This window comes from Nymphaea colorata, chromosome 12, assembly GCF_008831285.2.
Source record: "Nymphaea colorata isolate Beijing-Zhang1983 chromosome 12, ASM883128v2, whole genome shotgun sequence".
NCBI classification, from domain to species: domain Eukaryota; kingdom Viridiplantae; phylum Streptophyta; class Magnoliopsida; order Nymphaeales; family Nymphaeaceae; genus Nymphaea; species Nymphaea colorata.
In genome coordinates, this window is record NC_045149.1 from 12,404,231 (window position 1) to 12,428,887 (window position 24,657).

The window sequence follows — 24,657 nt, forward strand, 5'->3', positions numbered from 1 at the left end:
TCTTTTGCTGGTACACCAAGCTAGTCTTGGTAGAATACGTGCTCTCTAGTTCTCTACATATCCAATTTAAAGGAGTGATTCTTCGTCTTACTTTAGTGTATGCATTTCGGTTGTAGTGTTCTTGTAGTTTTTTTGGTGGCCATTGGCCTAAGACCCGGCTGCCATACGATAGTTTTTCCATTGGCTTTATTTCTAGTGATTGATGCATCTTTTTATTCCAAGTAGAGTAGTTTGATTCATCTTTGTTTGTTAGGCCTCACACAAGTTAGTATATTTTGTAGTAGGATTTAGCCTTGGGATTTACACGCACTTGTATCCACTACTTATGGGAGTTTAGTGTCTGGGTTATCAGTCTGGTCCGGTCTCTAGGTTTGTTTTAGGCTCCTTCAAGAGATCTTGGAGATATGATTGGCTGTAGGAAAGCGTATAAACCTACTCCGAAGCTAGTTGTGAAAAGATTACGACCGTTAGGTGAATGAGGGCATTTCATAAATTCGTCAAAATATTCTGAAAAGAGAAAACGCATTTGCGTAGTTTAATAAAAGTATAAACCCGTCATGCCCGGACATAATGGTCGGGTCGGGCGCGCATAAAACGACCTTCGTTTGTTACTGGTCACTCGTACATAGGCGGACCAGTCTCGAAGGCGGACGTGAGTAGGACGGACGGACGGACGGACGGCTTTAGAGACGCCGGCCTGGCATGGAGACTGCCGCAGTAGCAGAAGCAGAGGCTACCCAAAGGGGAGGAGGAGGCGGAGGAGGCGCTGGAGAGGAGGTGGCGATGGTGAAGTCCTTCGCAGATTTGGAGAAGGAAGCCATAGCCATCGCCGAGAGCTTCACTTCTCTCTTTTCTTCCCTACGCTCCGACCTCTCTGAGGTCTCTCTCTTTCTCTCGCGCGCGCGCGTGTCTCGGGGGCCGGGGGTGGGGAACAGGGAAGGGTTTTGATTCACAATTAGCTGCATGAATAATGCAGAAGATGTTCCCTCTTTGATCCGTTGGGAGATTGTATCATTTAGATTGCAAAAGATTTCTACGTAGTGATTTGACGGAATTCCTGTTAGTATATACAAGGAGTTTTCTGAACTTCCGATGATAGTAACCCACGACCATCTCTTTCCTTCATTTTTTTTCAGGTCACTGGTGCTTCCGTAGAACACATGCGCTGCTTCAACGATGCTGCTGGTCGTGTTCAAGAAGCTGGTAACACATTTTAACACCCAATTGATTGTGCCTGTATGTTGCAGAAAAGGCAGTCAGTTTAAGGACAGAAGGTTTTCAATTTTGTAATTTGATTAAAAGAATTAGTTTGAAATGTAGCTCTATTTTTTTGGAAAATAGAATGGTCTTACAGCCTAGTGCAGCAACTTTGTAAGTACCAATTCTGGGAATTGATTTTGCTTTTCGTTTTCCTTATTGCCTGAAGAGTGAAGACACACAACGTAGAGGTTAGGAAGTGCCTATTCAATGATTTTGTTAACATAGTCCTTTTCTGTTTAGGGTTTTCTTGCCTGTTCTGCTGATTTTAAGCCAAACTGTGGAATTTAAAAGGTTTTTCTGCAGAGTTAAATGCAAGTTTTCCTCTTCTTTCTGAAACATATTTGCAGCGTCTTGTGGCTATTTAGTAACACTTTTCAATCAGATTGGTGATATTGCTGAACACTTTCTGAAAATAACATGTGGCTGGAAGAATGTAGTTTTAAGTTTGGCACTGTTACCAGAGTTGGTGGTGCCAATCTTGGAAAGTTGACATGAAACTGGATGACAAGGTGTTGTCTGACTGAAATATTTCCTCATTGCTAAGTGTCGTGAAGACTTTTTAATTCAGTTTGAAATTGAATTAACATCCATGTCTTTGACTAATTTATCGACCGCTGCAATTAAATTTGATGCCTAGGATGGCTTATGTATTTAGTGTATACGTAATTGCTTATGGTTCTTGATTGCACTACCATCGAATTGCTGAGTTTAGTACACATGAAATTTTTATAGTCTAGTTGTTATGAGAAAAGTTCCATAGATCTGTCACTACTTAAACTTACATTAACCCAAAGTCGTAAACCACATTTTTTTGGAAATCAAGTGCATTGAAGAAGTTCAAATTCATATCAGATTCTCTGATAGACGAACTCGGAAAGAAGTTCAAAGACCTTTCCATTGGCAAATATTTCCGCTTCAATGGTGGATTTTGGCGGGTTGAATTTGCCGCTTGCGTATGATGAAGCACTTTACTGGAGGTGTTGACAGGGGTGGCAGGTTCTGAACCTGTTCTTTGATCCTTCTGACCAAAAGCTAGTCCTGCTGGTGATACCAAAACGGAAACGTGGACGGCAAATTTTTGCGCGGGATAAAACGGCTCTTGAACGTAAGGGAAGAAGAAAAAGAAGAATAGAACTAGAATGAAGGAAAAACCTTAGAAGAAAGAGGAGGCGATGCTCCAAGCTTTCACAATTACAAGTAAGAACTTTGAGGAAGAGTAGAACCCTTGGGGACTCCAAGATGGTTTACACCTTCGACATGAGCCTCTTATATAGAGGCCTGACTACGCGTGGAAGACGCGTCAAACGATAAGGTAGTACAATAATTGAGAACGCGTGGCATAGGCACCGACGCTTCTCGACAGAAGGCACTGTTCGAAAAAGAGAAAGTAGTACAATAATTGAGAACGCGTGGCACAAGCGCCGACGCTTCTCGACAAAAGACACTGTGTGAAAAAGAGAAAGTAGTACAATAATTGAGAACGCGTGGCACAGGCGCCGACGCTTCTCGACAAAAGACACTTATTGCAGGTGCATCGTCACTGCTTGCGTCAGTTGGGGCTTTGCAGTTTTAGATCTTGATCCCCTTGACTGATGTTACTGTCCTGATAACTTATCTGGAAAGGAATTTACATGTTTCCAAGGTGATTTTTACGCTTTCTTTGACGTAAGTCCAGTAGTTATCAGTTGTTGCAATTTTGGTGCAGACTAGAAGCTTGATCTCCTGTAGATTTTTAAGACTCCTTAAATCGGCTTCTATGCGATTGCAAAGGGCAGCTTCCAATCCGTTCATGCCCCGCCCAAGTTCTTCGAACCTCTGAAGTGAAATACTGAATCCTTTGTCGACTGGGTACCCCCAGAATTTTGCGACTTCTGGATGTCAGAGTCGAGCAAGATTCTTGTATCTGTTAACGATCATAGTACCTGGTTGCATAAAACTAGGTCCTTCGAACTCTGGCTCGGAGATTCTCCTTACTTGTGCCATTCTTCTAACCTTAAAATAAGAGAAAACGTGTTGTAAAAACGCGTGAGTATAATTATAGAAAGAATTTATATTCGTATTTTACGAATCTTATTGAGTATTTCCCTGACGTGGGATATAATATTTTCGATCTCCATCATGTGCGGCCAAGTTGGTTGCTGAATGTAGCGCCAACAGGTTTTCGTAGTGGAGGATCGAAAGGCCGTAGTCCACCGTTGTTCCTGTATTATTTGGATACGCTCAAGGTCTAACAGGACATGGTTGAGGATTTCATCCTCTATGCTGGAGAGTTCCTCCAGAAGTTCACCCCTTCGTTGTTTTGGTAATTGCCAATCTGAACTGTGGTTCTCGGGATGAAGCTCGCTGAGGATGCTCCTGTATCGCTCAATAACTGGGTCACCTGGTGGCACAAGTTGTGCAGCCTTTGCTGTTGGGATGGGGGCCCTGGATGGTCATTTCATTCCTGTAAGCATTGTTCAAAGACTGTTATTACTTGCTGTTGTGGTTCAAGAACGCTGAGTGATCCAGTTAAGAGGGTGATCACACGAGACAACGAATCGGCCAAGACGTTGTCTTTTCCGTCGATGTGTTCAAATGACACATCGATTCCTAGCCCCGTGATGAAGTCCACGAAGGCTATCCACCTAACTCTGGAGGGCTTATTGATGTTTGATTTGTTGAAGAAGCTGATGATGGCTTGGCAATCCGTCCGAATAAGCAGCTCTTTTTGCTCCAGATAATAAATTTTTAATGACTCGAGGCTGTTCATAACGGCAAATATTTCCGCGTCAATGGTGGATTTTGGCGGGTTGAATTTGCCGCTTGCATATGCACATGGTTTTTCCATGCTCCTCGGATCATATTTCTGAGGCTTCCATTTGCAGATTCCGCCCCATCCATCCATGCACCCATCTGTTTCCAAGATGATGAAGCACTTTGCTGGAGGTGTTGACAGGGGTGGCAGGTTCTGAACCTGTTCTTTGATCCTTTTGACCAAAAGCCAGTCCTGCTGGTTTAGCCTTTTTTCTCCTGTAGGGCTTGTTTTGCCATACAGGGTGCCAGTAATCTGCCTAGGTTAGGGATAAAGTTTCTGGCATAGTTTAGTATCCCTAACCATGATCGTAGACCGGATTTTGTCGTCAGGTCCGATTCTTGCTTTTCTACGATCCTTTTGATGATATTGGGCTGCAGGTGTATTTCCCCGTTACCGATAATAGCTCCGAGGAGTTCGATTTGTTTTTGCCCAATAGTCATCTTTGTTGGGCTTAAGACTAGCCCATTAGCTCTGCATCTTTCCAATAGTATGCGCAGATGCTTGGCATGCGCATCTTCTGAGTCAGAGAAGACTAGAATGTCATCGATGTAGACGGCGATGAAGTCTTCTGTTCCTTTGAAGCAGGTATCCATTTTTCGCTGAAAGACTGCAGGGGCGTTCTTCAAACCGAATGGCATCACTAGCCATTCGAAGAGTCCTTGTGGTACCCAGAACGCTGTAAGGGGTACAGACGGGTCCATCATTACTTGATGAAATCCACTCTTGAGGTTGAATTTAGAGTAGATTTTACTACCTGATACTTTCTTGATGATCGTATTGATGCCAGGTAGTGAGTACTGGTCTTTCTCGGTGTTGTCGTTGAGACGCTTGTAGTTAAAGACCATTCTTTCCTTCCCCTTCTTTACTTCTCCAGTTTTGGGGTCCTGAGTTGTTCCAGAATGAACGATGATGGTTGTCGTTCGGTGTTGGCTTTTCGAGGACCTTATCACTTTAAGCTTGAGTAACGCCGTGATGTGCTTCTCAAATGACTCCTTCATCTGAGGCGTTACGCAATGTTGTAAAACGCGTATCGCAAGCCGTATCGGTCGGGCTTTAAGATACGCCGTATCGTAACGTATCGTAACTGTATCGTAAATTTTTTTAAAAAATTATTAATAAATCAGAAAAAATTTAAAAAAATTCGGAAAATTCATAAAAAAATCAGAAAAAATTAAAAATAATAAATTGTTCATAGAAAACATGTTTGAGATAATGATAGACTTATTATTGCTATAAACTTACGCGTTCATCATTCATAAACATCAAAATTCATAACAATAATACAATATCATTCAACAAAGCATAAGGCCATAAGCCATAAAGTGATAAAGTCATAAAACATTCAATCAAGTGTTCAACAACCATAGATTCATAACTCTTAAGTTTTTGATACATATAAAATGAAAGCACTCTTGACTTGACTCTCATTCATGATTCATCATTCATAATCTTCATCATCTTCATCTTCATCTTCTTCTTCTTCTTCATCGTCAAGAATTGGAAGATCTTCACCAACATATTCAGCACCAGCAGTAGCAGACTCTCCTTCATCAACAAAGCCTTCTGTTGCTTCAGCTTCAAGGTTGAAGCATTCAAGATCTTCATCATCAAATATTGTAGCTGGTTCTTCTTCAATCCATGGTTCTAGATCGTCAAAATTTTTCAAGCTGATAGGATCGAATTGAGATGTGTGCTTCCTTGCTAATGATTTTTCTAATTCTCTACATTAAATAAGAGAAAATTTGTTAGTATATAATTTCATATAAATATATTGTACAAAAAATGTAAAGTGTAAACATTAATTAAGCTATATGCCTATATTACCTTTGTTTCAACCTCATATTATATCGAACAAAGACAAGGTCATTCAACCTTTTATGTTCGAGCCTATTCCTTTTTTTGCTATGGATATGTTGGAACACACTCCAGTTCCTTTCGTATCCACTAGCACTGCATGTCTGGCTGAAGACTTTGACTGCAAAACGTGCTAGGTTTGGACAATCAAACCTATACCTATTCCACCACAAATCTAAACAAAAATATAACAAATCAATGTGAAAGTTTTAAAAGAATCAAATGTAAAAAATGCAAAGTAAATTAAAAATTTCTATGTATTTACCTGGACGCATCGTTGTCCTGCCTCGAACGGCGGCAGGTAGTCCCATGTTCCGAAAACAACTATCATATAGATCCAACTCATTGTGCACAGCATCTTGTTCTGTAGAATCTTCCACTAACACATTAATACAATCTAACAAACCATGCATGACTTCTCTGTCCTTCTTAAATGTAGGAGAAAATCTAATTGCAGGATTTAGATAATAAGCTGCTGCATGAAGAGGTTGATGAAGCTGTCCAGTCCACCTTTTATGTATAATCTTCCATATGGGCATATATAACTTTTTCTTTTCCTTTAAGTTGTCTCGAATTGCCTCTTTTGCTTTGTCCATAGCCTCATATAAGTACCCTATGGAAACCTTAACTAATGGAACACAAACCTTCAATAGCTTCACACATGATTCCCAAAATACGTTATTGAATATAATATCCACAACTAAAGAAGCATTTCTTTTATGAGCACGTGGATATGCAGCCCATTCTTCACTAGCAAACATCTGTCTCAAAGGAGTTCTTTGTTTCACCACACTCTGCACAGTCAATACATTTGTGGCAAATCTAGTTTGTGCAGGTCGTATTAATTCAACTTCTTTTGTAAATTTTCTCATCAAACTCAATACATATGCATGATTATAGATAAATTTTGTTACCTCTTGACATTGGTCAATGGCTGATTTCATATCATGCATCTCATTAAGATCTTGAAGCATTAAATTAACACAATGAGTGGCACATGGACTCCAATAAAATGTTCTATACTTTTGAAATAACAAATCTCCTGCAGCTCTATAATTTGCAGCATTATCTGTAATAAACTGTACAATGTTTGCAGGTCCAACTTCTTGTACGACATTATCAAAAATATTGAATAAAATCTCAGCAATCTTAGGAACATCAGACAAGTCAAGAGATTTCAAGAACATTGTACCTTTAGGGCAATAAACAAGAAAATTTACAAGTGTTCTTGACCTTGTATCAGTCCAACCATCTGACATAATGGAGCAACCTGTTTCCTTCCAACATAATTTCAACTCATCGCAATGCTCAGACACTTCTTTGACTGTATCCTGAAGAATTTTTCCCCTCAACTGATGATATGATGGCATTTTGAATCCGGGGCCTATAGAAGCAATTGCATCTGCCATGGCTTGGAATTGAAAAGAATTAGCTGCATTAAATAGAATACATGCATCATAAAACCATTTCCCTACCTGCTTTTGTGCATGATATAGCATATCTTTAGATGTCATAGCAGCACGAATATGCGGCTGACCACCTGGGCTGGTATATGAAGGGAAAAAACTCTTAATAGAGCCAACACTAGACCTACCAGTAGGAACTCTACCACTAGGTGGTCGCATACCACGCCTGGCCCTAACATCTGTTGTGCCTCTCCTCTTCCTTCCCGTTATGCCAGATCGACCTCCTTCATACATAATCCCTTTTCCTCTACGATCTCTACCTCTTGAGGTCTCCAAATCTGTTCTTAGACTGCTATCGTCTTCATCATCACATTCATAAGCTTCTTCCTCTTCTTCTTCATCTTCCAAAGGCACATTATAGCCTACATCTGCATCTTCAATTTCTTTTTGTATTCTCTTTTGACGTAAAGCATGAAGCATATCTAAACATTGTTGATGCACAAATGGAGGCAAAGGTTTGTTTGGTCCTCCAACACAAGGAGACGCATCTTTGGAGGTCCCTGCCAAATGGTGTTTCATTCTAATAATCCCTCCTGAAAGTGTATTCCCACAGAAGCCACATTTGAGTTTCAAACGGTTATTCTCCTTCACCCTTTCACACCATTGCCATGTAGGATCCATATCTTCAAAAAAAAAAAACGAAATCTTATGGTAAACTTAATGAAAAACACTCAAAGTCTTCCAATCTACGATTATACGGTAAAAAATTAAGAATACATGGTAAGAACATGAGATTTCATACCTTACGAAGAAGAAATGTCTGAAATGAAGAAAACCTCTTTCCTTCCCACGAAAATCAAGCACCCACGCACAAATCGACCACTTAATCTTCGATTTGACGATGAAAATCAAGTTTTTCCCGGTGAAAATGAACGATCGCCCTCCCTCACGGCACTATCCAAGCGTTAGAAATGAAGAACAGAAGAAAATTTTGAAAAAGAAGCCGAATAAGTAGGTCTCGGCCCCCTTTTTCGTTTTTAGGCGGTATCGTACGATACGGGGTGTATCGCCCCGTATCGTACGATACAGGCCCTGTATCGTACGATACGTGCGATACAGGGTCGATACACCCCCTTTTTACGATACGGGGGGTGTATCGTACCGTTTTTTTCAAACGAGACGATACGTATCGTACGATACGGGGTCGTATCGTACGATACGTACAACATTGGCGTTACGTGCTTCAAAGGCCTATCTTCAATGATAAACTCTGGATTCTTCAAGGTGATTTTGCATATGACTTTGTTCTTAGACCAGTGTTTGAGGGGATCTTCTCCAATGTATCCAGCTTCCTTGAGTTTTTCAATGATGGGCTGGAAATTAACTATGAATTTCGGAAGCATTGGTTCTGCTGTGTAGAGAACTGCCTCTTAGAGTTGAATATACTCTAGATCATCAATTTCTTCAACGAAGGAAGAAATAACTGCTTGCTGCTGGGTATTGATAACAGTAACGTTTTTGTAAAAAGTAATAACGTCACCTTCTATCCTTAACCCGCCTTGCATAGCTCTGATGAAATTGCAGCCGATGATCATCTGTATCTCGCCTCCCAAATTTAAAGGCGCACCAAATTTAAAGGCGGCCTGAATGATGAGATGTGGAACTTGCCCACAGCAGCACAATCTACAGGGGTAATCTTCGTCATTCCGAAACAAATCGGCCTATTCCATGATGTCTTCTCACGATGGGAATCCATCACCAAGAATCTGGTGTCAGAAAAGGGATTCTCACATGCTAAAGACAATGCCGAATTTATGGAGAATTTACTCGGCGAGATCGAGAAGCTTATCTGGATCCAATGGCGGATGCAGTATCAGGCCGAGTACGAAGCCCTCATTGCCACTGCTGATGGCAGAGAAGGCACACAAAATATCCTGTTACAAATGCGCAGGGTCTTCTCCTTAGAAGATCCAACACAAGGATCTATAGTTATCCAGGATCAAGCGTATCGTGATTTGGAGAAATTATCCTGCAGCAACGTAAAATACATCATTCAATATATGAATGATTACCTCAGACTTGCTGCTAAATCTGGGAGAATGTTTATAAGTGCAGAGCTCTCAGAAAAATACTGGCTAAAAATGCCAGGAGACCTGGGGAACAAAATCAAGCAGGCATTCGACCTCAAGTACCCAGGAGACCTCACTCCATGAGTCCTATTCACATACCAGTATCTCGAACAGGAATGCAAGGATGCGGCATTCAAACGATCGCTGAAAAACCTATCCTTTTGTTCCCAAATCCCAATCCCTGGATATTACAAAGATCCAGAGAGAAAAAGTTACGGTATGCGTAGGTTTACAACCTACAAGGGCAAACCTCACCCCACTCATGCCAGGATTGAAAAGAGAAAACACTTGCTTAGAAACAAGAAGTGCAAGTGTTATCTATGTGGAGATGAAGGACACTTTGCCCGAGAATGCCCTAATGATAAGAAAAACTTGAAGAGCGTAGCCATTTTTGAGAGTCTGGAACTCCCCGAAGACCATGATATTGTTTCGGTCCAAGAAGGGGAAGAACTGAGTGATGCCATCTATTCTATTTCTGAAAATGAAGAAATGGATGAATCACTCGAGCATCAGCTACAGGCTCTCAGCATAAATATGCTGGGGGAGGAAGATGGAGGCTACCGCCCCCAGATCAAGTTGCCTCCAAAACAAATGTCATGCAGCCACAACTGGCAGTACAATCAGCAAGTCGATAATCCGACTTGCACATGCTGCAGACGGCAAACCATGAAAAGGGCAAGACTCAGCTGCCCACTGTGCTTAGTAGTAGCCTGCAACCTTTGCGGACCCTACTACTTCCAGAAGAAGGTCCCTGTTGAGCCGGTTCAGCAGACCGCTTCCAATCCATCCTCCTTTCACAAACTAATCCTGCAACAATCTGAGTACATAATATGGTGTGAAGCAGAGACTACACGACTCAAGAAAGAGGTACAGTACCTACAGGACCAGCTTTTGACTCAGCATCTCAGTGCCGACCTTGCCGAACTCTTCATAACTGACAAACAGCGAGCAAAAGGCAAGGAAATCCTCCTCTCAAATGATGACAATGAATGTTTCATTCTCACCGGCGAAGCTGTAAATACAACTTCAGGAGGCGGGAGAGGGGGACGGATCATTCGAAACCGCCTCTACAACTTAACAGTCGACTTCGATATTCTCGGAGTCAAAACATTTTCTATCAGAGCCATCCTTGACACTGGTGCAACCACCTGTTGCATCGATGAAAACTCAGTTCCAAAGGAAGCTCTGGAAGACAACACATTCACCGTCCAGTTTACAGGCGTCAACTCCAAGCAGAGCGCCAACAAGAAGTTGAAGTACGGGAAAATGACAATAGGGGAAAACCAATTCAAAATCCCCTATACTTATGCGTTTCTCATGCATTTGGGAGGCGAGATACAGATGATCATCGGCTGCAATTTCATCAGAGCTATGCAAGGCGGGTTAAGGATAGAAGGTGACGTTATTACTTTTTACAAAAACGTTACTGTTATCAATACCCAGCAGCAAGCAGTTATTTCTTCCTTCGTTGAAGAAATCGATGATCTAGAGTATATTCAACTCTAAGAGGCAGTTCTCTACACAGCAGAACCAACGCTTCCGAAATTCATAGTTAAGTTCCAGCCCATCATTGAAAAACTCAAGGAAGCTGGATACATTGGAGAAGATCCCCTCAAACACTGGTCGAAGAACAAAGTCATATGCAAAATCACCTTGAAGAATCCAGAGTTTATCATTGAAGATAGGCCTTTGAAGCACGTAACGCCTCAGATGAAGGAGTCATTTGAGAAGCACATCACGGCGTTACTCAAGCTTAAAGTGATAAGGCCCTCGAAAAGTCAACACCGAACGACGGTCATCATCGTTCATTCTGGAACAACTCAGGACCCCAAAACTGGAGAAGTAAAGAAGGGGAAGGAAAGAATGGTCTTTAACTACAAGCGTCTCAACGACAACACCGAGAAAGACCAGTACTCACTACCTGGCATCAATACGATCATCAAGAAAGTATCAGGTAGTAAAATCTACTCTAAATTCGACCTCAAGAGTGGATTTCATCAAGTAATGATGGACACGTCTGTACCCGTTACAGCGTTCTGGGTACCACAAGGACTCTTCGAATGGCTAGTGATGCCATTCGGTTTGAAGAACGCCCCTGCAGTCTTTCAGCGAAAAATGGATACCTGCTTCAAAGGAACAGAAGACTTCATCGCCGTCTACATCGATGACATTCTAGTCTTCTCTGACTCAGAAGATGCGCATGCCAAGCATCTGCGCATACTATTGGAAAGATGCAGAGCTAATGGGCTAGTCTTAAGCCCAACAAAGATGACTATTGGGCAAAAACAAATCGAACTCCTCGGAGCTATTATCGGTAACGGGGAAATACACCTGCAGCCCAATATCATCAAAAGGATCGTAGAAAAGCAAGAATCGGACCTGACGACAAAATCCGGTCTACGATCATGGTTAGGGATACTAAACTATGCCAGAAACTTTATCCCTAACCTAGGCAGATTACTGGCACCCTGTATGGCAAAACAAGCCCTACAGGAGAAAAAAGGCTAAACCAGCAGGACTGGCTTTTGGTCAAAAGGATCAAAGAACAGGTTCAGAACCTGCCACCCCTGTCAACACCTCCAGCAAAGTGCTTCATCATCTTGGAAACAGATGGGTGCATGGACGGATGGGGCGGAATCTGCAAATGGAAGCCTCAGAAATATGATCCGAGGAGCATGGAAAAACCATGTGCATATGCAAGCGGCAAATTCAACCCGCCAAAATCCACCATTGACGCGGAAATATTTGCCGTTATGAACAGCCTCGAGTCATTAAAAATTTATTATCTGGAGCAAAAAGAGCTGCTTATTCGGACGGATTGCCAAGCCATCATCAGCTTCTTCAACAAATCAAACATCAATAAGCCCTCTAGAGTTAGGTGGATAGCCTTCGTGGACTTCATCACGGGGCTAGGAATCGATGTGTCATTTGAACACATCGACGGAAAAGACAACGTCTTGGCCGATTCGTTGTCTCGTGTGATCACCCTCTTAACTGGATCACTCAGCGTTCTTGAACCACAACAGCAAGTAATAACAGTCTTTGAACAATGCTTACAGGAATGGAAGGACCATCCAGGGCCCCCATCCCAACAGCAAAGGCTGCACAACTTGTGCCACCAGGTGACCCAGTTATTGAGCGATACAGGAGCATCCTCAGTGAGCTTCATCCCAAGAACCACAGTTCAGATTGGCAATTACCAAAACAACGAATGGGTGAACTTCTGGAGGAACTCTCCAGCATAGAGGATGAAATCCTCAGCTGTGTCCTGTTAGACCTTAAGCGTATCCAAATAATACAGGAACAACGGTGGACTACGGCCTTTCGATCCTCCACTACGAAAACCTGTTGGCGCTACATTCAGCAACCAACTTGGCCGCACATGATGGAGATCGAAAATATTATATCCCACGTCAGGGAAATACTCAATAAGATTCGTAAAATACGAATCTAAATTCTTTCTATAATTATACTCACGCGTTTTCTCTTATTTTAAGGTTAGAAGAATGGCACAAGCAAGGAGAATCTCCGAGCCAGAGTTCGAAGGACCCAGTTTTATGCAACCAGTTATTATGTTCGTTAACAGATACAAGAATCTTGCTCGACTCCGACATCCAGAAGTCACAAAATTCTGGGGGTACGCAGTTGACAAAGGATTCAGCATTTCACTTCAGAGGTTCGAAGAACTTGGGCGGTACATGAACGGATTGGAAGCTGCCCTTTGCAATCGCATAGAAGCCGATTTAAGGAGTCTTAAAAATCTACAGGAGATCAAGCTTCTAGTCTGCACCAAAATTGCAACGGCTGATAACTACTAGACTTACGTCAAAGAAAGCGTAAAAATCACCCTGGAAACATGTAAATTCCTTTCCAGATGGGTTATCAGGACAGTAACATCAGTCAAGGGGATCAAGATCTAAAGCTGCAAAGCCCCAACTGACGCAAGCAGTGACGATTCACCTGCAATAAGTGTCTTTTGTCGAGAAGCGTCGGCGCCTGTGCCACGCGTTCTCAATTATTGTACTACTTTCTCTTTTTCGTACAGTGTCTTTTGTCGAGAAGCGTCGGCGCCTGTGCCACGCGTTCTCAATTATTGTACTACTTTCTCTTTTTCGAACAGAGCCTTTTGTCGAGAAGCGTCAGCGCCTGTGCCACGCGTTCTCAATTATTGTACTACCTTATCGTTTGATGCGTCTTCCACACGTAGTCAGGCCTCTATATAAGAGGCTCATGTCGAAGGTGTAAACCATCTTGGAGTCCCCAAGGGTTCTACTCTTTCTCAAAGTTCTTACTTGTAATTGTGAAAGCTTGGAGCATCGCCTCCTCTTTCTTCTAAGGCTTTTCCTTCATTCTAGTTCTATTCTTCTTTTTCTTCTTCCCTTACGTTCAAGAGCCGTTTTATCCCGCGCAAAAATTTGCCGTCCACGTTTCCGTTTTAGATCCATTGTGTTCACAAGATTTTATGAACCTGTGACTCAGGACTCCGTTAAGAGTTAATTGACTCACAACTGACCAGGTCAATTTAGTGACTTGGCCTTGTTTTAATAACTCCATTTTTTAAGTAATTTATCTAAACATGTATAACATCAATCTAAATCTGTATAGATTGTGTATGTAATGAAATGTAAATGTTAGAAATATGTTTATTCATATGTTACTAATATATGCATATGCAACTTTAATTGTGTAAAATAGTGAAAATTTGATAAAGAGTACATATATATACAACAACACGTGCAATTTTAATATCAATTACATATCATCTTTGTGCATTGTACCACTTATTTATATGTGGCAATTATTCATTTAGGCCAATCTCTGATTCAGCTAGGTCTGCATGGTCATCCAATGCCTGGTTGAGTCTTGTCAATTCCTGGTCTTTTCATTTTCTTGACAAGGTTGAGGACTGAGTCTCTGGGTCAGCCAAGTCTTGACTTGACCAGGTTCTTAAACACTGGCATCCACCATCTCATAGATTGTTGTTTTTAGAAATATCATTACATTAAACATTCGCCACACTATCAATAATATATTGTAACAACACAAGTGTTGTTGCCATATGTCAAAAGTACTTTAATAATTTAAAACATGAGAATTTTTGAAAAAGTATTATACAAGCTCTGAGTTCTACTAGTATGAGAAGTGCACTGGTTCAAGCACCACAGGAGAATGTCCTAGGACAGTCTGAACATGCGTATCAAGGGAGGACAAACCAACTGATGCAGCAAGATAAAAAAGTCGTTTCTCTATTTGCAAACCTAAATTATTTAATTGGTGATTAACTTTAAAATACTGGTTGCATGCTCATATGAACCTCTCTTATGCCTCATGCCTTTCCTCCTCATCACCTCTCTTTCTGTTTAACCTTTCAGGGGTACTTATAGAAGGTCTAAGGTGATAGAAATGTAGCACCAATATCTGTAACCCGAAAACAGCACTCACGCAGGAAGATAGAGAGAGAGAGAGAGAGAGAGAGAGAGAATGAAAACAAGAAGAAACTGAGGAGAAGAAGCCGTAGCCAAAATGGTTTGCACGGCCTCTATTTATAATCTCATTTTCAGAATTCTAAGAGTCTCCAATCGTAGAATCCTAGGAGATTTCACAAGCTCCAAGGACATTAATTACATCATAGAAACCTAAGAGACTTCACATATTACAAGGATATTAACTACAACATAGAATCCTAGGAGACTTCCCATATAACAAGGATATTAACTATAACATAGAATCCTAGGAGACTCTTCACATGTTACAAGGACATTAAATATTTTAACACATTCTACAAGGAGGTGGAATCCTAAGAGACTCCTCTTCAACGTGCTGGTGAAGGATTTATATTTTAACACCCTCCCTCAAGTTGTGCATGGTTTTGCACCATGTACAACTTGCCTTTTAGAAACCAGAATCGTTCCTTTGTTAATCCTTTTGTAAATAAGTCTGCAACTTGTTCATTTGTACGAACATAAATAGGCTGAATTTCCTTGTCTTCCACCTTTTGTCTAACAAAGTGTTGATCAATCTCAATGTGCTTTGTTCGACCATGTTGTACGAGATTAAAGGCAATGTTAATAGCGCTTTGATTATCGCACATTAACATTGATGTTTTAATCTTTTCTCCAATGTCTTCTAGCAAATGTCTAACCCATGTAACTTCAGCAGTACCTGCAGCCATGCATCTGTATTCAGCTTCAGTGCTGGATCTTGCTACTGCCTTTTGCTTTCGACAACTCCAAGACACAAGATTACGTCCAATGAAAATACAAAAACCAGAAATGGACTTTCTTTGATCGGGATCTCCAGCCCAATCTGCATCTGTGAATGTCATAAGTTGATGTCCAGTAGTTATATTTTCACTCTTACCATAAACTAAGCCATCTCCTGCTGTCCCTTTAAGATATCTTAATATTCTTTTGACAGCATCCATGTGAGTATCTCTAGGTGCATGCATAAATTGGGATACTTGATTCACAGCATATATAATATCTGGTCTAGTAAATGTAAGATATTGAATTGCCCCAACAATACTTCGATATTGCGTAGGATCTTCATATAACTCCCCATCTTGAGCACTTAGTCTTTGATTTAGAACACTAGGAGTTCCAACAGGTTTACAATCAGACATACCTGACTTTTTCAACAAATCCAACGTGTATTTCTGTTGTGTCAATGTGAGGCGATTATTGTGCCTATCAATCTCCACTCCAAGAAAGAATCGTAAATCACCAAGCTCTTTCATTTTGAAGTTTTGCATCATCAAAACTTTAGCTTCTTCTATGTGTTTTTCTGAATTGCCTGTGATAACAATATCATCAACATATATAAGAAGTAAAGTAAATATGTTTTCCTTTCGATAAATGAAAAGAGAGTGATCTAGAGGACATCTCCGAAAACCACATTCTTGAATCTTGCAAGAGAAACTGTCAAACCACGAACGTGAAGCCTGTTTAAGTCCATAAATAGATTTTCTTAGTTTGCAAACCCATGCATGAGAGTCTCCTTTCGTGTATCCTGGAGGTTGTTCCATATATACTTCCTCCCTTAAATCACCATGAAGAAAAGCATTCTTCACGTCCATTTGATGTAGTCTCCATCCATATTCAACTGCTAATGATATAATCACGCGAATTGTTCCCATTTTGATCACAGGGCTGAATGTCTCATCATAATCTTCTCCATATTGTTGTGTAAACTCTTTTGCTATTAACCTTGCTTTGTGTCTTTCTATGCTGCCGTCAGGTTTGTATTTAATTTTGTATACCCATTTGGAGCCCACTACGTTCTTTTCGTGTGGCCTCGGAACGATCTCCCATGTTCCACATTCATGCAAGGCATCCATTTCTTCTTTCATAGCCTTTCTCCAATGATGTGATTTTGATGCTTCATCAAATGAAGTAGGTTCTTCCTCCTTGCCAACTTTTGCCATGAATAACTGAAAATCAAGTGATAAAGAATCATAGCTAACCCACCTGTGAATGGGATGACGAATGCGTTGAGATCTTCTAAGGTGGGGCATGTTGTCTTCTTCACTATGAGCATCTCTGTCCCTTAGTCGTCGACTGTAGATAAGACCCGAATACCGATGTGCATCGTTGCTCTGTTCATTATTGTTTTCGTGATGACTTAATGACTGTGTTGGATCTTCTTGATTTTCACTTTGAGCCATATCCGACGGTTGTATTGCTCTCTCTGAATCTTCACTTTGAGGCACATCATTTTCTATAACAGGATCTGCATTGAATAACTGTGTACTGGTCCAGGGATCATAAGATTCAATGGTCATAGGCATTTCATTTGTATTATCAAAACTATGTTCATCAAAAATGACATTTCTTGAAGTTTTGATACGTTTGGTTGTTGGATCATAGCATCGAAAACCTTTATATTCATCAGCATATCCAACGAATCTACATTGAATAGCTTTGTCTTGAAACTTGTTCCTCAAGGCAGCATCAACGTGAACATAGCATACACAACAAAAAACCTTCAAGTTCTTGTAATCAGGTTGTTTGCCTAAGAGTGTAAAATATGGCGATTTAGACATCAAGAGTGTCATAGGCAAACAATTTATTATGTATACAGCAGTATGGAAGGCTTCAGTCCACAAGGAAATGGGCACATTAGTATCATGCATCATGCTCATGGCGCTTTCAACTATATGTCGATGTTTTCGCTCAACTACACCATTTTGTTGTGGTGTGTAAGGGCAGGAAATTTGTCTAGTTATCCCTTTTTCACGTAGAAATTCAATAAAATCAAGCGAGGAATATTCTCCCCCTCCATCACATTGAAAATGCACCACATTGGATGAAAATTTAGTTTGAATCATGGCATAGAAGTTTCGAAATATGTGAGGTACTTCTGATTTGTGTTTCATGAAGTAAATCCAGGTGAAACGTGAGTAAGAGTCAATGAATAAGACATAATATCTTGACCCAGACATGGAATCAATAGGGGCTGGCCCCCATACATCAGAAAAAATAGTTTCAAAAGGTTTGGAAGCCCTTTGATTTATATTATGGAAAGGTAAAACATGACTCTTACAAAGTCCACAACTTGAACATTTTTTGACACTTGAAGTAAGAGGTAAACTTGATCTTGGAATGAGACTATCTGTGACAAGTTTTTCAATGAAATGTCGACCACAGTGTCCTAGCCGACTATGCCACAAATCAGACTCCAAAAATTGGTTAGGGCCCCTTACTTTTGATTGAAAATGGCAAGAACTTGGCACTGATGACGCATTATGAGAAAGAGAAAATGTCTTCAATCCTATATCAAAAGTGGATGAATCCTTGGGTAGACATTCCTTGAGGACGTACATATTCCCTTGACGCTCCCCTCTAGCAAACATTTTCTTCGTTTGGAGGTCCTTGACATAGACAGAAGAAGGTGTGAATTCAACAGAAGAGCTTGTATCATCAATGAGTTTAGAAATGGATATGATGTTCTTTTTGATATTGGGAGCAAGAACAACATTAGACAGTGATAGAGACGAGGATGACAATGGAATATGTGCATTTCCAATATGTGTAATAGGATGAGATTTTCCATCACCTGTTATAATGTAACTTCTACCGTAATGAGGGGATAAGTTAGTCAATTTACCTGCATTTCCTGTCACATGGGTAGCTGCACCTGAATCCAAGAACCATTCTCCCTGCTCATTTTGCTTTATAGTCATCTTTGAGAATGCGGCCATCAATAGCTGTTGCATATCTTCAGCGGTGGATTTAGAACTTTGTCCTCCTTGTTTATAATCATGTCTTACCCCTTTGTTTTTATTTTGAGGATTAAACCAACATTGTGCCTTCATGTGTCCTTTCTTGTTGCACTGAAAACAAATTGGTATTTTTCTTGAAGTATCCAAAGGAGACATACCTTGGTTATGTGGTGTTGGTAGAATGCCACGACCACCATGGTTGGAGTTCCCATGGCTCTTACCAAACTTTACATTCATAGCCAACACATTTTGGGAGTTCCCTTGATCAGTCCTTTCAATGACTCTTTTCATATTCATTTCATGTTGGAGAAGTTTACCTTGTAGTTCGTTGAAGGAAGGCAGAACAGGAAGGACCTCAAGAGCTGTAATAAAAGCATGATAATCATGCCCAAGTCCATTCAAGGTTTGCTGCACCTTTTCCTTATCAGAAATGTTATTCCCTGAGGCAGCAAGTTGGTCTGCGACGGCCTTAATACGCCCCAAATAATCCATGATAGACGTTGAACCTTTGCTCAAATTCTGAAATTCTTTCTTTAAGTACATAATTCGAGCTTCTGATATTTGGGAAAATGTATCAGCAAGGGTTTCCCATAATTCTTCTGCAGTACAATCATCAGAAACTGAAAGTAACACTTGTTGAGATAAAGTGGACAAAATATACGCAACCAGACTTTGATCACGTCTCATCCACATAGCATGTTCAGGATTGTTGTCTTCATGAACAGCAATAACTTCTCCTGCCTCATTTTTTATTTCCTGTAAGACGGATATTGGTGGAGCCTTTGTTGAACCATCGAGATGTCCAAAGAGGCCTTGACTTCTTATGAAAGGCATGATTTGCCTTTTCCAGATCAGATAATTCTCATGGTTGAGTTTTTCGGTAATAAGGTGAGGAAGAAAACTTGAGGACATGCCAGAATGCGAAAGGTTTTCCATGACAGCAGAAAGGAATGGTATATAGGTAGAAGATGAGAGGGAGAGAAGACACGATATAACAAGATGTGTCTTTGGTAAGCAAGAAGAAAAAGGAACAAGAATTGCGCAAGAGAAAAGTAAATTCAGGATAGAGACAAGATGAGAAAAGAGTTCTAACCAGATCAAACCTGTTTGGGCATTTCGTTTGGTAGAGATAACGTAACCTGGCGCTCTGATACCATGATAGAAATGTAGCACCAATATCTGTAACCCGAAAACAGCACTCACGCAGGAAGATAGAGAGAGAGAGAGAGAGAGAGAGAGAGAGAGAGAGAGAATGAAAACAAGAAGAAACTGAGGAGAAGAAGCCGTAGCCAAAATGGTTTGCACGGCCTCTATTTATAATCTCATTTTCAGAATTCTAAGAGTCTCCAATCGTAGAATCTTAGGAGATTTCACAAGCTCCAAGGACATTAATTACATCATAGAAACCTAAGAGACTTCATATATTACAAGGATATTAACTACAACATAAAATCCTAGGAGACTTCCCATATAACAAGGATATTAACTATAACATAGAATCCTAGGAGACTCTTCACATGTTACAAGGACATTAAATATTTTAACACATTCTACAAGGAGGTGGAATCCTAAGAGACTCCTCTTCAACGTGCTGGTGAAGGATTTATATTTTGACATATGGCAGTTAATGAGGTATCCAATTTAGTTAACAGCTGATCACTTTTCAATGATCCTACTAGCTTATACAAGGCTAAAGGATAAATGAGGTGAAACTTACATGCAAATATCCTCACTTACACTATTTTCTGTTACTTAAGAAATCACATTTAAATGAAGAAATACCATATTTCAACCACTTAAAGCATTAGAAAAATGAAAATTAGAGTAATTCTCATCATACAGTGTAAATTTTAAACATTGATGCAAAGCTTCAAGGTCTCTCATCTCAATATATGAAGTTTTTCTCTGGTTTAACACTAATCTTTTGGTCAACAGTTGCAGTCTCTTAAAAGCCGTGCCACATACTTTCTGACAGGAGTGCCGCTGTCAGATGCGCCCCAAGTTTTACTCTATTGTGTGCCTGTTTTCCTTGTCCTACCCATCTGATCAATTTGTCAAATGGCAGCAAAGCAATTTGATTGAAATGATGTGCATAGTTTAGGAAATAACTTCATATCTGTCTAGCCATGAGCTTTCCTAGAAGCCACTGTGATTTGGCTGTCAATTTTCCATATGTTTACTTTAATAGATCCATTGGTATAATGATCAATTTTTCTTGGTACTTTTTTCTAGAAATTGGGCATGCCAACGCTTTTTTAGTTTTGATTTGGAACATCAGCATTTTCTAATATTGGTATTTTTTCTATCTCTATAGCTCTTGATGCTGCAACCAAGGGAAACCATTTCATAAACTCCTGTTTAAGGTTTGCTCTTTCATGCCGACCTTTTGTCTTTTCCTGTTTGTACATTTAATGGGTTGTCGTTGTGGTGCATTTGGTAGCCAGTGCTTTAGATTTGCAAGTCCAAGTGTAGTGATCCAAGGACCATTACTGTCATTTACTATATATGCCATCCTCATTTTATATTATTTCATACCCTTATATATGACATCCAAGTTTGTGTTTGGAGCTACTGTGCCTTAAGAGGCTGTTTGGCTATAATAACACTTGGTTACTGTCCCTTGAACCTGTCCCAAAAAATAGGACAGATTGATAGAACACCATGACAAGTATTCCATAAATCTGTTCTATTTTTTTCATGGGACCGAACAATAAGTTACTGTTGCCAAACGACCTCTAAGGTTTCTAACTTAACCTTGACTTAACCTTAACATGTTAAATCTTTGATGTAGTAGAGGCAAGATAGTTATGCTCCACTTGTTTTTCATTATCACTTCAAAAGTGTTGTTGACATTTTAATGTTAAATGAGGGATGCTTATACTCATTCTTTATCTGGCTGGCATGAGTCTCAAAACGGTGCATAATGTCAGTTAAAAATATCCTCTTAAGATATTTTCGGTTAAAATTTTGTGCTGATGAAGCAATTTCTGGAGCTGGAATACCCTAAGTGGGGTACACCGACATAATGTTTGATGTCATTTTGATCTAATACATGCATTCTACCTTCTCCTGACCATGCAGGTAACAACAAAGAATATGATATATTGAGCAGTTTATTCCCTGAACCTATCTGACAAAATTTTGCACAGCTCATAGTTTTTGGTTGTTCATTTCATTAATCTATTATTAGTTATTTTCTTTATGGTTGTGGCGTTTAAATGAGAAGGCATAGCTCTCTGGTAGCTTATTTTCTATTTGGCCTTCCTGATTCTCAGCTCCTTAAATGTGTACTTCGTTAGACGTGCTATCTATGTGGTAGCATAAACAGCGCTGGATCTATTTCTGCACCACTAGTCTATAATTTTCCATGTTTTTTGCAGGTTAAATGAAGAAATGAAAGGCACTGAAATCTTAGCGATGCAATTGTATCCTCTTATACGACATGATATTACTTTCTCGTAAACAGATATCAAGATTGCATTTTTTTTGTCATCTTTTCCTTTTTCCTTTGTGTCTTTTTGAAGTCAGTCTCTTTTTAAGTGAATCAATCATAACCCTGTGCAACGTATGGCTCTTATTCCCTAATGAATCATTCTATGTAATTAGTGTCTAGATTTACCTATTGTTGGTACGAAAAGTTATACTTTTTTACTTAACTAATTATTGGTATCTTGATCATGTTAGGTTCTTAGATATCATATATGTTTTTGCAGTGATGTACTATTTTTTCATGAACATGACGTCAAAATTTCTCGTTAATACAATGAGAGAGAAAAGTAGTTGTTTGTGGCTAAGACAAGTGCAATATGCACATTAGATTGTCTTTGACTTGAGTTTGGTGATGCTAAATGAGTCGTAAATTGGCTAGTCATGAACAAGTCTTTTTTTCTTTGTTATGTGGAATACCAGTGTCTATATACCCATAGTTTTCTGAAATTGCTCCCTGCTCCATCCACATCCATGTAACAGGATGCATGTATATAAGTGTAATTCATGTAACAATAAAGCTTACTATATGACACGATTAGTTGACTACTTATTTACTAGAAAAAGGTTCATTTATGAGTTTTTGTGCTGCCGGCGTTTTTCCAAGACGTCTTGACGTTTTACTTTTTGTGCATGAAATGGCTTGGTGTGTGTTCTGGTACATGCATGTGTGGTGTGCATGCATGTGTACCTGTAGTCTGCAAATACATTTGCTTGTGGGTATCTGTGCATCTGTGGGTGCTTGTTTCATGTGTGACACAGTACATTGTATTTCCCTTGAACAGGCGTTTCATTTTCTAGTTGTTAACCAACTATTATTATTACTGCTTAAGTTTTGGTATGTTGGTATGTTGCTATGTTGGTTTATTCCTTAAAGATTATTTCAGGAAGGCCTTGAGGAGAAATGTTGATACTTTGGATTCCACAATCTCCAAGATCTTGGATCTGCCCTGACCTGCATGCATACAAAGACAACTTCTAGTTGAATGCCGTTGGCAATTATGTAATTAGCCCAATAGAGCTATAATTTGCATTACGTGCTTCTTTTTCTGAATCAATTATTAAGGGTGGCTGGCTGTTCATTTTCTGATGGAGAAAATTTGTCAAGTTATTTGCTATTTCCAAGTCCTACAAATAAAGAAGTAAATTCTTCTCTCGGTTAGATGCCTGAACCTGCAAGAGATGTCTTGGAGAGCCAGCTGCCATCTCTATGCAGCTCCTCCTTTGCTGGTTGATTCATAGAAAAATTCATTCAATCAAAACTCACACAAGAAAACATGCCCTTACAATCTGGTCAGGCAGGCAGGCACATAGAAGGCCTGTGGTCTGTTTGATTCTCGTGAGGACCAATTACTCTTCTGGACTATAAAAGGTGGGAACGTGACAGTTTAGTTGATGAGTGTTGTATCTCTCTTAGGTTCGGACATAGGTCAGGACCCTAGAGGCCTTGGTGTCATTTTCGGGTGATGAGCTTTTAACCTCTTGCTCACTAAAAAACATGTCCTTAAACAAGATAGAAGCTAATCAACTTAGTAGCAGTCACAAGTGGTTATAAATTACAGTGGTTCTTGAAGAATGCAGCCAAAGTGCTGCACTTTAAAAATGCTGCCAAATATAGGTGTCAAAACCAATTAGTTCTTTGGTGCATTGAATTTCTTTTTGTTCAGTTGGCATCACAAGAACAAAATACGTAAAGCATAAATATTCAATCCATAATAGCTATTATGAATCCAAAAATTAAAAGAATACACATTAAGAATGAAAAAGTTCAAACTTTGAAGCTTCCATTGCTCTAGCAAAGTTTTGTTGCATGTGCCATAGCCACAATGACATTAAGTACCCCGTTAAATGAAAGCCAAACTCAAAATCAAAATCACATATATAGACGCTGCATCCAATATGATGCATGTTGAACCTTGCACGTTTATTTAAATTCTATTCAATTAGTATTACTTATCGCATAGATGTATTACGAGTATCAAACTATAGTTCCATCTAGCATCAACTGCGGTATCATTCATGACGTTGCTAGTACTGTCAGCTTTCTCAATGCATTTTTTTAAACAATAGTATAACCTAGTTCTGAGTTTACTGAGGCCCTCCCGTCTGATACTAGCTCGTGTGCATGCAGCTGTTCAACTACCCACAAACGTAGATTATGCATGGGTGGCAGAGCACAAGGGAGTGACCTTACACTCCTCAATAAATGAAAATGGCCAAAAGCTACCAACTTGATTTCCTCAAGTAATTTCTGATCCATCAATTTAGCTCATATTCATGAATGTCTTCATTGAGTATGCCTTCCAAGTGGGTAGGGTTTCTCACCACAAGGCCGAAGCCCCCACCCAACCTCTCATCCTTTAGGGTACATGACTTGCTTTCAGTGCCTTGGGGTGCTGCCTCTATCGCGCTTTAATTTGCACGTCAATAGTCTTCCTTTTACAATACAAAGATTTGACACTCCAAGGAGTAGAAATCAAAATTGGCTGCCTACCAGCTCTTGCTCCA

At 40.0% G+C, this 24,657-nt stretch overlaps 2 protein-coding genes across 4 annotated transcripts; one reads left to right on the plus strand and one right to left on the minus strand.

The window, feature by feature from the left end:
- The first annotated feature begins 572 nt into the window (after positions 1-572).
- Positions 573-23,311, plus strand: LOC116266448 (uncharacterized). 2 transcript variants are annotated; one of them, XM_031647671.2, is made up of 5 exons: positions 579-879; positions 1,137-1,203; positions 20,978-21,026; positions 22,044-22,088; positions 23,037-23,311. In XM_031647671.2, the coding sequence occupies exons 1-5, from the start codon at positions 703-705 to the stop codon at positions 23,101-23,103; spliced, it is 405 nt and encodes a 134-aa protein (XP_031503531.1). In that variant the 5' UTR covers positions 579-702; the 3' UTR covers positions 23,104-23,311. The 2 variants fall into 2 exon arrangements, with proteins under 2 accessions (XP_031503532.1, XP_031503531.1); XM_031647672.2 differs by lacking the exon at positions 22,044-22,088 and having other exon boundaries at positions 573-879.
- On the minus strand, positions 5,045-8,290 carry LOC126410614 (uncharacterized). 2 transcript variants are annotated; one of them, XR_007575019.1, is made up of 2 exons: positions 5,879-8,290; positions 5,045-5,775 (listed from the first exon to the last, which is right to left on the minus strand). XR_007575019.1 is itself a non-coding variant. In XM_050080932.1 (2 exons), exons 1-2 carry the CDS (start codon positions 5,893-5,895, stop codon positions 5,493-5,495), a joined length of 300 nt encoding a protein of 99 aa, XP_049936889.1. In that variant the 5' UTR covers positions 5,896-6,070; the 3' UTR covers positions 5,045-5,492. The 2 variants fall into 2 exon arrangements, 1 of the variants encoding a protein (XP_049936889.1); XM_050080932.1 differs by having other exon boundaries at positions 5,879-6,070.
- Positions 23,312-24,657: the final 1,346 nt, after the last annotated feature.

Excerpts from the sequence above, each read along its gene's own strand:
- LOC116266448 (XM_031647671.2), top strand. The coding sequence starts at position 703 with ATGGAGACTGCCGCAGTAGCAGAAGCAGAGGCTACCCAAAGGGGAGGA. Across the intron at positions 880-1,136 it reads TACGCTCCGACCTCTCTGAG|GTCACTGGTGCTTCCGTAGA; the intron begins GTCTCTCTCTTT and ends ATTTTTTTTCAG. Across the intron at positions 21,027-22,043 it reads TTCATAAACTCCTGTTTAAG|GTTAAATGAAGAAATGAAAG; the intron begins GTTTGCTCTTTC and ends TGTTTTTTGCAG.